This window comes from Amphiura filiformis, chromosome 6 (genome assembly GCF_039555335.1).
Source record: "Amphiura filiformis chromosome 6, Afil_fr2py, whole genome shotgun sequence".
In the NCBI taxonomy this organism is placed as follows: domain Eukaryota; kingdom Metazoa; phylum Echinodermata; class Ophiuroidea; order Amphilepidida; family Amphiuridae; genus Amphiura; species Amphiura filiformis.
In genome coordinates, this window is record NC_092633.1 from 13,975,249 (window position 1) to 13,989,860 (window position 14,612).

At 39.1% G+C, this 14,612-nt stretch overlaps 1 protein-coding gene across 1 annotated transcript in view; it reads right to left on the reverse strand.

Annotated features, from left to right (window-relative positions):
* LOC140155006 (aqualysin-1-like) overlaps positions 1-14,612 on the reverse strand; it is a 53,645-nt gene that overhangs the window by 20,525 nt on the left and 18,508 nt on the right. Inside the window, exon 7 of the mRNA XM_072177677.1 lies at positions 5,682-5,853. Within this exon, the coding sequence (XP_072033778.1) occupies positions 5,682-5,853 (172 nt within the window). The remainder of the gene's footprint in view (positions 1-5,681; positions 5,854-14,612) is intronic.

Genomic DNA, 14,612 nt, shown 5'->3' on the forward strand with positions numbered 1-14,612 from the left:
AAGCCGGGTACTATCGTGAGTACTAATTTTGTTTTATTGACATAAACTTAATAACATGTCGCAAGAAGGACAATTTGTAATTGTTCGTCAGGAACCCGCTCCTAACCAGGTCGCTGCACAGATATTAGCTAATAATATTGGTGTCCCTCAAATCAGGGCACAGTCAGACGCAGTGAATCAAGCTCAAGCTCCTCAACATCAAGCTCAAGAGAATCTAGCGCAGCCACCTGCGGCTCCTCCGGCGCAACCAGCGCCAGTGTCCGCCCAGGTGATTTCTCAGATAGTGAATCAGGCGATTTCGGGTGTGACTTCCTACATTGATAACGCCATTATTCCCCTAAAATCAGCATCTAAAGAGGTTGAAGAATTAAAGTTACAATCCAAGCTAAATTTCAACCACAGAGGTAACAAAACTCAGTTCCAATTCAATCACGAGATTTTATCGAATGTTGAAGCCTCCATTTCCCGTATTGAAGAGGGCAACATCACCGAAGTTCTGCCCCTTTTGAAAGAATCTGCAGAGAAACTTTCTAAGAGAAATAAACTGATAAGACTAGCTGATAAATCAGACGGGGGGTGGGCCGTCGTTGATGAATATCTGTCAGACGACCTAGCAGAAGATTCTGATGATGACCGCCGTATCAGATCAGCGCAGGCAAAGGCCAGTAGAAAGAAGAGAGCGCGAGCGGCGTCTCGTCAACAAAAGCCGTATCAGCGCAAAATGCAGTATGGTCAGGCGTATGGTAATCCTAGTGGCGCTAATTTTCGTCGCCAAAATTATGGATACGGTCAATATCAATTTGGGAATTCCCAGAAAGGAGGCGACAGATGTTTTGCCTGTGGTGAGAGGGGTCATTGGCGCAGACAGTGCACTGCCGCTTCCCAGTCTGCAACCAAAGGTTATGGGGCAGCATCTACCTCAAATATGCCCAAGGAGGGAGCCAGATGGTATTAACAATGAAGGTAATACAAATATAGATTTATTTATTTGCGAGTATGAGACAGGAAAAAGATATAGAAAATGTACGGTTAGAGAGCTAACAGATCGGGATTTCAACAAAGCTTTGATACTTGGTAAAAATATAATAATAGGCCCTACATGGGGTTATAGTTGAAGTTATAAAGTTGATCACAAGCCTACAAATATTTGGTAGGTGAGTATGAAATGTCATGATGAACGCACATACGTAGCTTCAAAAACTAATAGGAATTTTTTGAAAAACGTTTCATAATTTTGCACAGATTATGGTTTACCGGGTACAAGTTTGACAGGAGTGGTCAAGGCCGTTAACACTCTACATTCTGGGTACGATGATATTGACTTCTATTTCAATAATTATTTTGAATACGAATTAGGACGCGAGGAGCCTTACGTTAAAGGTAGGCTTAAAGCATCATTGCCTTTTTGGCGGTTCATTGGAGCGGAACCTGACATTATTGACTTAATTTCTAACGGATACAAGATCCCGTTGTTATCTTCGCCTGGACCCGCCAAATTTAACAATAACAAATCTGCTATTAAACATCGAGAATTCGTATCACAGGCAATTCAAGAACTTTTAGACAAACAATTGGTAGTTGAATGTGATGAAATACCGAAGATAATTAATCCACTTTCAGTTTCTGAACAAAGTTCAGGGAAATTAAGATTAATTTTAGATCTCAGATATATTAATTATTTTGTTTGGTGAGAGAAGATCAAGTTCGAAGACTGGAAATGTGCCTTAGAATTTTTTAACAAAGACGATTTTATGTTCTCATTTGATCTCAAGTCGGGTTATCATCATTTGGAGATATTCCCAGATCACACCCAGTACCTGTGTTTCGCATGGGAGTTCAGTGGCACAATCAAATATTACTCATTTAAGGTCTTAGCTTTTGGCTTAAAATCGGCACCTTTCATCTTCACTAAAACTTTAAGACCTTTGGTAAGATATTGGAGAAGACAGGGGTCTTCATAGTGCTGTATTTAGATGATGGATGGGGACGAGCGGGGTCCTTTGACCAGTGTGAAGTGATTGCAAAACAAGTAAAAGCAGATTTGCTCTCAGCCGGTTTAGTGCCTAATGTAGACAAGTCAGTTTGGAATCCAACTAAACGGTTAGATTGGTTAGGGTTAACATATGGGACTCAACAATAGGGGCGATTAGCGTTACAGAAAGAAGGGTTAACGATATCATTGCATTTTTTGAAAGAATTCAAAAGGATTTGCCATATGTTTCGGCTAGAAAGCTAGCCTCCTTTGCAGGCAAGGTTATGTCATTATACCCAGTAGTGGGATATATCGCTCAATTGAAGTCAAAGTATTTATACATGGAAGTAGAGAGGAGAGTTCACTGGGATAAAGTTTATAAGCTGTCCAGTGACAGTAGTGTGATAGAAGAACTATTTTTTTGGAGAGAACATGTAGTAGAGTTGAATAAGAGACTTCTCTTTGAATATTCTTGTCCAGTATGCTTAGTATATTCAGATGCTAGTGATTCGGGTTGCGGGGCCTGGTCGGCAGAGTGTGGGGATTAAAGTTTTTCAGAATTGGAACATAATTGAAAGCAAAAAGAGTTCCACCTGGAGAGAACTTAAAGGTGTATTTTTAGCTTTGCAAGCCTTTACACCCCAATTACAAGGAAAGAAGATATCATTGTCTACCGATAATCAAGGCGTGGTCTCCATAGTCACTAAAGGTAGCATGAAGCCAGAATTACAGGAAATTTCTTTGAGCATTTACAATTTGTGTAAGAACAAAGGCATTGAAATAGAAATAAATTGGGTTCCCAGGTCTGAAAATTCTGAAGCTGATGAGCTGAGCAGGAGAATAGATTTTGACGATTGGGGTGTGAGTCCAGAATTTTTTGACATGATTGATAAAATGTGGGGACCACATTCTGTAGACCGGTTTGCTGATGAATTCAACACAAAACTGAGAACATTTAATTCAAAGTACTGGTCGCCCAAAACAGCTCACGTTGACGCCTTTACATGTGATTGGGCTGGAGCCCAGAATTGGTTGGTTCCACCAATAACTTTGGTGAGCAAGGCAGTTAAACACTTAGTGGCATGCAAGGCTTCTGCAACTTTAGTAGTACCTTGCTGGACTTCGGCTGCATTTTGGCCTATTCTCTTTTCACCACATAGCAAATACAAGAAAGCCATAGTGAATGAACTAAGGTTCAATGATCCGAAGCATATTTTCGTGCAAGGAAAGAATCCTAATTCTCTGTTCGGATCCCCAAAAATGACTAGCGCCGTGTTGTGTTTAAGGTTAAACGGAGCCTTGTGTTAATTACAACAAATTATATTATAAACATGATCCATATTCCCTTATAATGTAACGGCACCAAAACGGTGATGAATGTTTTGAAAGCGTCTACATTTTAAGGCGTGGAGAAAGATGTGTTTGCTCTGAATAGCAACAAAGCCACTGGGCAAGAGATGTTTATTAATCTCCACTGGGAGATGCGGTGTTAATTGTATCACAGATTATAGAAGGAATGTGATTGTATATAAATACGGAAAGCCACTGGGCACACGTATACAATATAACGAGTTTGATCCACTGGGAGTCTTTTCTTACTGCCGAGTACAGAATAGTCAAGTCCAAGTTGAAGAGTTCAACAAAAGCGAACGTTCGCTGGTAGCCGTATCTTAATAAAAAACAGAGATGGGGTGACTGGAGACTTGAATCTGGAAAAGGCGTTATTGGCTTCTAGAGCGCCAAACACGGTTGCCAAGTATAGCCGAGCATTCGAGAACTGGAAGGCATGGAGTCTGTCTCGAAATATTTCGTATCTTCCCGCGATTAAAGACGATATAGCGAGCTATTTGATTAAATTGTACAATGAAGAGGCCCTTATTCAAGAATAGAAAGTGCGTTTTACGCGATTAAATGGTATCATGACTGTTCACTTTTAGTTAAAAATAACCCGTGTGAATATAAAATCTTGCATTTATTGTTAAACGGCTCCAAAAGGCTAAGTCAGAAACCAGTTCCCCGAAAAAAGGAACCCATAACTCCAGAAATGCTACATGCTATAGTAGGGAAGAATTGTTCGCCAGATAGTCTGGCGGGATGCAGAAACTATGTGCCATGCTGCTAATATCTTACGCAGGTTTCCTTAGACACTCTGAGCTTGCAGAGTTGAGAGTTTGTGACATTCAGTATTTCGGTTCGTATATGAGGTTGTTTATAGTGAAAAGTAAAACTGATCAATTTAAGAATGGAGTGTGGCTTATAATAGCGGCTACAGGTAAAATAACGTGCCCGGTCAGTATGTTCTATAGGTACATCACATTAGCTGGTATTCAGCTAGATGGGTCTGATCAGTATCTCTTCAGACCTCTTGTGTTTATGAAATCATCTGGAAAGTATTTCCTGAGGGCAGGTAAAATGTCATATTCTAGATGTAGAGATTTGCTTAAAGAAGCTCTGGTAGGTATTGGAGTAGACTCCAAAAGATTTGGACTACACAGTTTAAGAGCTGGAGGGGCCACAGCAGCAGCCAATATAGGAATACCGGACCGTCTTTTTAAAAAGCATGGTAGGTGGCGGTCTGAGAGCGCTAAAGACGGTTACGTGACTGAATCATTACAGAACCAATTGGCAGTTTCAATGAGTTTAGGCATCTGAGTAAGTTATAGAAGTTATTGCCACTTGGACATGAAACTTGAAGTGAAAGGCATGCAGTTTTAGATATTAATTAGCAGTCAAGTGAGGACTTTCTAAAGTAGTCAGAATGAAGATTATTGCAATTGAGGTATATTTATAGAAAAGGTTGTTAATGTAGTAGTAATTTATAAGTAAGGTAATTGCCTAAATAATAACATACATGAGATTAAGCATAACCATTGCATTGCGATTATTCCTTGATCCAGCTTTTGCCCGCTCTTTATACCTTGAGATTAGGGAACATGGAGATGTCCATTGTCTCCTGGAAGAACGGTGTTCCCCTATTCTTAATATTTTTATGTTCCTTTTAGTTAAAAGGGAGGGGCAAATACGGGGAGGGCGGTATAGAAAATATTTTATTTACGTTTGAGGGTACCGAATTAGTAAATAAATGAATTTTCTGTTAAGAGCCAGGAACCCTATTTGCATAACATTGGTGAATGTTACGTAAGAGTTAGGCGGGTTATACGAAGGTAGGCGCTAGGGCGTTGGCCAGTCATTGACTGTTTTCCTAGAGACCAGTGCACATCACGGATAGATTTAATTTTTTGTTAAAAATTGTTAAAAGGTGGGTTTCAGCCCAAATTTAGCTTGTTGGAAGTCAATTGCAGATTCGGATTATTCTGGCTAGAAAGAAAAAAGTAACAGCAGGACTACGTAGCCATAATAAGTAAGTTGTGTTCGAGTTGTCGTGATTGGAGGTGATCTATTATAGTAAGTATGATATAGGCCTTGCCTGTCTAGTTGTGATACTAATCATGCTAATCGTGTCGTGTCGTGTCGGGTAGTATCGTGTTGGTGTGTTCAAAAGGTGTAGGTTACTTAACTTACTTAACACAAATTTTTCACGATAGGTTCTTGCACTGTCCATTGTCTCCTGGAAGAACGGTGTTCCCTATTCTTAATATTTTTATGTTCCTTTTAGTTAAAAGGAGGGGCAAATACGGGGAGGGCGGTATAGAAAATATTTTATTTACGTTTGAGGGTACCGAATTAGTAAATAAATTGCAAGTCTTACCAGATACATGTGGGCATGACATGGATGTTCCACTCTTAGTAGATGTGGAAGTATCAGTAGTGTAACCAATGCTGACAATACTTCTTCCTGGAGCAAATATGTCGACACATGTGCCATAGTTGGAGAACGAGGATCTATAGTCATCATTGTCAGTAGATCCGACTGTTATTGCCTATTAGGTATAAATAAAAGAAGTAAAATTAGCAAGGCAGGCGTAATCAATTATAATTTATATACGTGGATAATTGGATGTTATCAGCAGCCCCGGGGGGCTGAGCAAAATTCAATTATGCCGGCCCTTCCTCAACAGCCCGAAAAGGTTGACCCATTTTTTTTTCGGTGGTTTGAAAAAGTGAAGAGCAAAAAAAGGGATTATAAACGATAGCGCCCTGAAAGCAACACATTTTGATGTATAGTACAATTTTTTCGCCCTTGTTCTTTACTAATTCTTTTTACCGCCCCTTCTTCTTCCGCCGCCCTTCCTTTGCCGCCCTTCTTCTTCCGCCGCCCCTTCGTTTTGGCCGCCCCCTGCTTTTACCCCGGGGGGCTGGTGCCACCAAAGCCCCCCCTCCCAAAATATGCGCATGGTTATTTCTGATAAAAATATTGAAAGCGTATGTAATAGTGCTGCAGATGGCGAATCAATTGAGCCCAAGGGGATGTCACAAGCAACAAAATTGGCATATATTCTCCTTGTGGGTCACTTATTAGGAAACATACGTTAGCCAAGAGTAGCCATTCGTGGAATCACATTATTCCAAGGTCAAACGTTAAACACGAGTCCAAATTTAAAGTTGCTCAAATTTTGTTTCAAAGTGTTTCAAAATATTTTGCTAATAAGGATTCAGAAAATATATATATAGTTTGACATATCTGCGACTTATCATTCCGGAGTTATGAGCAAAAATGTCAAAGGTCAACATTTGGGCTCTACATGGGTCAAAACATAAAATTTCCTCGGATTTTGATAACAAAATTTCAAAATGTTTAGTCTGGAGGAAAATCACAAATTTGTGCTTGCATAAAATTGTTGGAAGTATTTTTGAGAAAAAGTTGATAACATATAGCTATCTTTACTAATTTGGACCTGTTGAATCCAAAAAAGATGGTGACCAATCGTTATTTTTAGTCTGTGATCCTCAAAATGACCCCATAAATGACCCCACAAGGTTATACAGGGGTCAAAAATTAAACATGCACCGATTTTCATTAGCATATCAAATTATCCGTCTGATCGTAAGGATCACAAATATAAATTTTGTGCGTGTACGACCTGTGGTTACGGAGTTATGTGCCAAAAAGGGACGAAGGTCAATTTTCAAATTGTACAGGGGTCAAAAATTAAAGTTGCTCGATTTTCATGAAACTTGAGTAAAAAATGAGCTCGCATGCACCAAAATCGTGAAATCGATTCTCTGCGGGACAGGCAACCGATGCAATTGTCGCAACAAAGCTTAAAGGCACTAGTCCGCTATTGGTATAAGCAAAGAGCTTTTAATAGAAATAGAGTCGCAATAGATTATATAATGCTTTGTTCGTTTGATGCCGATTAGAAGTTGCGACAGGCTATTCATAAAAGTGGTACCATTGTTTCGAGCAAAGGGTTATGCCATTAAATTGGTCACTGATCCGGCATCATATTAACGCTCTACACAACAGGCGAGTATCAATAAGTAACCACAATACAGTCATGTGTAAGGGTAGTCATGTGTAATGTGGTACCATTGTTCTCACGTATCCCAATTGTGTGCGTCTGAACTCTGAAGTCTATAAAGGAGGCTTTAGCTGTCGATGCAATCATCTTTACCACCCACCTGACTTTAGGCGCTTCATTTAAATAAAGTGAATGCTTTTGCTGATCGATTACACATCAGAATGTAAATAAGGCTGCCATGTTCACATATCTATATTACTCTATAGGCCTAATGGTAATCGCTGTACGTATACATGTAAGTATAAGTGGGCAATTCCACGGTAACTCGTGCTATACTTTTGGGCGTCCTTTTACATACTTTGTGCTCCAGCTTTTTAAACTCATTTGATTAGAATCTTTATTTTTTGTATTTTAATACCCAACATTCAAGGCTAGACCCTCATAGTATTGCTAAATGAATCAACTTTTGTACGTATGGGACAGCTGCGAAAAACGGTAACTCGTGCTACGAGCTGTGACATGCTAAAAAATCGCTCATTTTTATTTTGATCGTGTCCTAAAACAAAAAACAGTAAAGCCTAATTGATTATATGATAAGTAACTGCTATGCTAAGGTTTATCTTAGTATAACTTAAAAGGTTTTGTCCCTCATAGTTTTACATTGACTGGCAAAAAACATGTTAACTCGTGCTACGGTAACTCGTGCTACAGTTTGTCCGGCTATATACAAAATGGTTAATGTTCTTTTATATGTCGAAGTTTCTTGATAAGAATTGCTCAATGATATGATCAAATAACCAAATCTATGTACATATAACCATGAAAACCCCCCAATCTACGTACAAATAACACCAGTACAGTGTATGTATCAGCATAGGCCTACAATGTACAACACGCATTACATGTACATCCCAGCATTGTATTACCGTACTTAATGCCTTGCTCCATCCTGTTTGGATATGTCATACGACTAGCTAAGGGCTTAAATTTCAACAGTTAAATTGAACAGTCAACAATTGATAGACTTTTACTTCCAGGTTATTTCACCCTAAATTAGTTCACAAAACTTGTATACCGAGGTATCGGTATAGAATGTTTGGTCATCTTTTGGTTGAGACCATCTCCTGTGATTTCCTGCTTGTTGCATTACTGAAAATACAGTTTACCCAATTTCAATCACTTCACCTGGAAAATGAGACCCATCATACTCAACAACATGAACAAATTTGGTATACAAATCTCAGTATTAACTTGAAATGTCACTGTGACTGTTAGCTAGTCTAAGGATTTCTAGTATCTATATTGCTTAGTTCTTGGGCTAGATCTAGAGGGGGAACTAACATTTTTGGTTGCGTCATTTTGACCAGGTATTAGTAATGGGATATATATATACTAGAGCATTTTTTAGAGAGACTGTACAAGGTAAAGTCTTCGAGCTTCAAAAAGGGGACTTTATTGGTATGTGTGCACAAATATTTGGTATATTTACACTATTTTGGCACATTATCAGGGTGGAAACTAGCTCCTTGAACCTGTTCTCTATCTTTGCCTTCCATATTTTTGCTTTCAATTTTCTGTCAAAAGGGCACTTTCATCTTTGAATTTTGGACCCCACACATGTGTGTGTTGCCTGGTTCTTTGTTTGTTTGCTTCTTTGTTTGGCTGCTCGCGGAAGCAAATTAATTAATCCACCGTGCAGCTTCAACGCAATAATCGATCAACTACATACTTGGTATGATGATAGGATATGGTGGCTTGATGTGCTGTATAGTTTTGTGTTATATTATTTGCATATTTATGAATATTAAAATGCTTAAAATGCAACTTCAAACTTGGTTTGGTGATTGGATATTGTGACCTGATGTTTGTGTCATACATGTTATTATTTGCATATTTATGAATATTAATGAGCTTATTTGCATATTGCATATTATTTTGTATTTACAAAACAGTGTTATTTACACACTTTTGAGTGGGTGCCACCTTAATTACGAACTGCGTAATTCTAGTTTGCCAGGGGGAAGTCTGCCCCACCTGCCCCCCCCCCCCCGCCCCACTGGCTACACTGCTGCTAGAAAGTTGTTACCATGGTCACATATAAGTGCATATTCATGCAGTTGGGAGATACTTCTATTGCTGCCAAGTGGTAATTGGATTACCTTTGCTTGCACAGGGGGAAGTGTACACCACATTTCGCCATAATTCATTCTAGAAACGCTTGCTGTTAGAATAAGAAAAATTTTAATGCTAAATTATTGCACATTCTAGGGAAGCGGGGTTACCGTTTTGAAATAACCGAGTGAGAGGGTTTTCAAGAAAACATTTTTCCTGTCAAAACTGAAGCATCCTCTGTATAAAAGAAAATATGAATATTAACTGCACACCATATATAACGATTCGTGATATCCAATTGTGGCACGTTTGATGTCGTTTATGGGGCAGAGAATTTTATTTCAATTTTATATACGCCAAAATATTTTTTTTAATTGAGCAAGAATAAGGATAGAAAAAACGTTGAAAATTCTATGTATAAATAACATTAGACCCGGCAAAAGATTACTGTTTCGTTTTTATGGTAATCTAATCTTTTATTTCCTGAAAAAACATTTTGGGTCTAATGTCGAATATTCACATACTTGATCAAAACATCGAACGTGTATACAAGAAAATGGTAGGTTTTCCTCTATAGTATTTTACTGACCATGGAAATGTACTGAGACACAAGCACGTGTCAAAATCGATATAATGTATTGTCATAGACGCCCAGTTATCATGTTTTTGTTGGATTTTTTTTGTATAAAACACGTAGTTAACAACAATTGAGCGCTAATAATACACATAAATGTTTTTAGGCAAATAAAATTCCAAAATATGGTACGTTTTCTGCCTTTGCTTGTCACGTGGTAGGCCTATGTTGAAGTTGCGATTATATCTACAAATAAGTTTCAAATGATTTCCAACAAGACAAGTAGCCGAGTGGTCTAAGGCGCTGGGTTCATAGTGTCCAAAGCAGTCCGCCGCCGTGAGTTCGAACCCCGCCTCCGCCAAACTTTAATGAAGTAAAATTAAAATTAAAATTTTACTTTTTAATAAATTTCATATTGGGGAAATGTGACTGGCAGAATTTATTTATGGCGTGGAGTGGTGTGGGGGAAGTGGGCTATGGTAACTTGTGCTACATCGGTAACTCGTGCTACTGGTAACTCGTGCTACAGTTTTTAATGGGTCATTATTATGTGGTGGATAGTGTTTTGTAGTAGAAGGTAAATAATAAGTGTCATCAATTAAATTACCAACATTTTGTAAATATATTTAAAAAAATGCATCTCTCGCTAGCTTATGCTACACCATATTTAGTGCTATGAAAACACAATGAAAGGAAAAAATTAGCGGGGGACTATTAAAAATGTGATGGATATTTCTTGAAGACCATATTTCATAGTTATAAAATGTATCAAATTAAAGAGAAAAGTGCCCATGTGTAATAAATATGGAAAATATCTAAGTTGAACAGGATTTTTCTACTAAAAATACACTCTCTTAATTTTTTTTTAAAAAACAAAATGTTAGAAAAATGCCGAAAAAGTTTAGAACTTGAACATTACATCTGTTTGGAATAATATGAAAATTTAAAAAAAATACATAGAAGCAATATTTTTTTGAGTCATGTCCACATTTGCTTGGAATTGCCCAAGTATAGACCTATAAAGGTTGTTTTTAACAAATTTCCATTTAATTTTATTTTAAGAAGGAGATTGGTATAGAAATAGTGGCGTATCCAAAGAAGGGAGGGATGAGAGAGGGTTGGAGGTAGGGAGAAAGAGGAAGAAATGGCGAGATATACTAAAGACAAGTAGATAAATAGAAATATAAGGGAAATGATGAGAATGAGAGAGGGAGGGTGAGAGGGAACAAGGTGAGCGAGGGAGTGATAAAGTGTAGGCCTAGGAAAGAATAAGTACAGAGAAGGGAAAAGAAAGGAATGATGAATACATTTAATAACAATTATTAGGCCTATATAATAACTAAACACATAACAGCACTGGGCAGCCATTCGAGGATGTCAATGCCTTTATTCGTTACGTAATTAAAACGCCCAGTCAGATGTATTTCACACCTGCCAAACACAAGTCACCCAATTTCGAAAACTGGACGTTGAATGTACACTCTCATGAATATTGATTGGCAACATTTTCCAATATGTCAGCGCTCTAATCGGAAACAATAGAACAATAGACCCTGCAGAGCGTTGGGTATAAGTATATTCAACCCATCGTTGGACGTTTTTCCAACAAATCCAGGCCAATCATCTGCCAGTCATTCATAGTGTGATATGCATGTCAGCCTGGATTTGGTTGAAAATGTCCAACGATGGGTTGAATATGCTTTAACTTGGAAAATGAGACGCGCCGCGCGATTTTGAAGTCCACGAACTATGCCAAATCAAGCCTGTAAAGCCATTATATACGATCATCAAATTATTATTTTGTTATTTACTCAAAATGATAAATATAAAATAAAATATCAATGACTGTCAGAAAAGGTTTCTGACCATTTTAAGCCGTAATGATTAGGTAAAGCGAAAGAAATCCCATTTTGGTCGTTTAAGGTTATACAAGGTGATTTTTATTTTCGTCATCGGACGAATGCTATGCTCATTGAGCACGATTACGTAACATATTGTTACGTGGCTCGAGACTCGAGCTGCGTGTTCATGATTTTTCATCATTCTCGGTTGAGTATTCACGACTCGCTGACGTGCTTGTACCTCGGTACCATCATCAATATGAATGATCCTGCTACCAACCAAGGTATCTTGGCAGCTATCACCTCTTTGCAAAGGCAAATTAACACTACTACCACCAAGCAGAAAGCAAGCGCACGTTTACTTTCCAGAGTAACGGGAATAAGGAGCAATTGCTATTTCTCTTCTCAAGGAGGAGAATATAAACCAGGCCACCGTGGATCAAGCCGTCGCCCGCCTAAAAGAAGCACAAGTTGAGCTAAAGAAACGGCAAAAGCTGATCAAGATTGCTGATCGTTCCACCCAGGGCTGGTCCACGGTCAAGGAGTATCTCACAGATGAGCTCTGTGACGACTCGGGCGATGAGAAAAGACTCCGCAAGGTAATACGTTATTATTATCCAATTCAACGTTAGTAATTTACCATTTTTGATAACTTCCAGGAGCCACCCCCCTCCCATGACGCGGACCACATGAGGGCGAAAATAATAAGATGAAACCGATAAACAATAATCTATAATGTTCAATTTGGTAGGTTTTCATGCCATTGGTCATTTCATTAGGCTTTGATTCTCGATAATGTTGCAGTTGTTCGCCGTTATTCGTATCCACCCCCACAATAAATGATAAATAAACAAAAAAACCATTAGGCCAAATCATCGCTCTTACTATTGATTCCGTTCTTATTCACACTTTTCAGGCGGAAAAAATGGCAGCCAACAAGAAGGCTGAGGCGGCAAAAAAGAGACCAAGAAACCGTGCGTCGCCATTCTCATCGACCACGCCCAGATTTCCTACTCCTTTGTAGCGTGCTGGCAGTGGTATCAGTAATTTTCGTCGCTTCAGCCCGTACAGAATCGACAACCGCACATGTTTTCAATGCGGCATCGCAGGTCACATCAGACCCAACTGTCCAGCGCTTAGAAACGCACGCCAAACCCAACCCCCGCCACCAGGAACCAGCCGCTAGACTTTGCAACCAACATGACCAAGAGATCAATAACTTTACCACCAGGAGTCAAAGGTAGATTGAAAAATTCCTTACATTTTTGGAAAACTGAATTAAATGCCAGTGCTTTTGTCACGGATGTTATTGAGAACGGATATAAAATCCCATTTATGGTCCAACCGCCCCCCTTTTATTCCAAGAATAACAGGTCTAGTTTGGAACACTCTGATTTTGTTGAGGCAGCTATTGCCGAATTGTTGATAAAGCAATGCGTAATTCAAGTAAATTCACAGCCGTATTGCTGCAACCCATTATCCGTTTCTGAGGGGGAAAAGTTACGTCTTATTTTAGATCTGCGTCATCCTAATCAGTATGTCGTATTGACAAAATTCAAATAATATGAAGATTTAGCTCATATTGCGCAATTTTTGGATCACGGGCAGTTTTATTTCTCCTTCGACCTAGAGTCCGGGTATCACCACGTGGACATTTTTCCACCTCATCAACAATTTCTTGGGTTTTCATGGAGCGTGTTTATAGTGAGCCAGATTATGCGGTATTTAGCTGGACTGCCACGCAGTCTATATTTGTTTATGTTTTACTAACCATTGCAAATCTAGACTACGCGGTAGTTTAGCTAAATAACGGAAAGATTGTCTCACTATAAACACGCTCATGGTCACACAAAGACGGAATTACGAGATATTATGTTTTTACCGTTCTCCCATTTGGGCTCAATAGTGCGTGTTATTTATTCACAAAATGACACGCCCACTTGTATACAATTGGCGCGCTCGCGGTATTGTTTCTTTTATCTACATAGATGATGGCCTCATTATATCTCCCAGCCACGGCTCAGCAGTTTCCAATATGGCAATTGTTCAGGACACCATCATCATCACTCGTAGCGGATTTGTTCCCAGCAAATCAAAGTGCGTATGGCAACCTATGCAAAAGATTCAATATCTAGGTTTTTTGATTGATTCGACTTTGGAGCGCTTTTTCATCCCCCAGTCAAAGATTGCAAAGTTACAGGCCTGCATAGAAGAAATAATTTCGCGTTTCGTTTTAGGCAAGCGTTTCGTTTTAGCCTCATGCGCCGGTCAAATTATATCAATGACCCCCGCTTTAGGTCCCGTCGCCAGCCTAATGACGTACCGCGCTATTGAATCACGATTGTCGTGGTCAGATTCCATTGTTCTGTTGCAGTCCGTTTATTATGAGCTTAGATTCCGGACAGACAATGTTTCGTCCTTGAATGGCTATCCATTCAGATTTCGCTTGGCACCCACTATGCAAATATTTTCAGATGCAAGCGATACCGGCTTTGGAGGATTTGTTCAGGGTCATCCCGATTTACGCTGTCACGGTACGTGGACACCGGCTGAAAAGACTACGAGTTCCACGTGGCGGGAATTGACCGCAGTTTATAGAATCCTTTTTTAATTGCGCGCTTTTCTTTTCCAACAAAAGGTCAAATGGTTCTCTGACAATTCCAATGCACCGCGAATTATCAGGCACGGAAGCGTGAAGTCACATTTGCACACTGTGGCTCTCGACATATTTGAACTCTGTAGCTCCCATG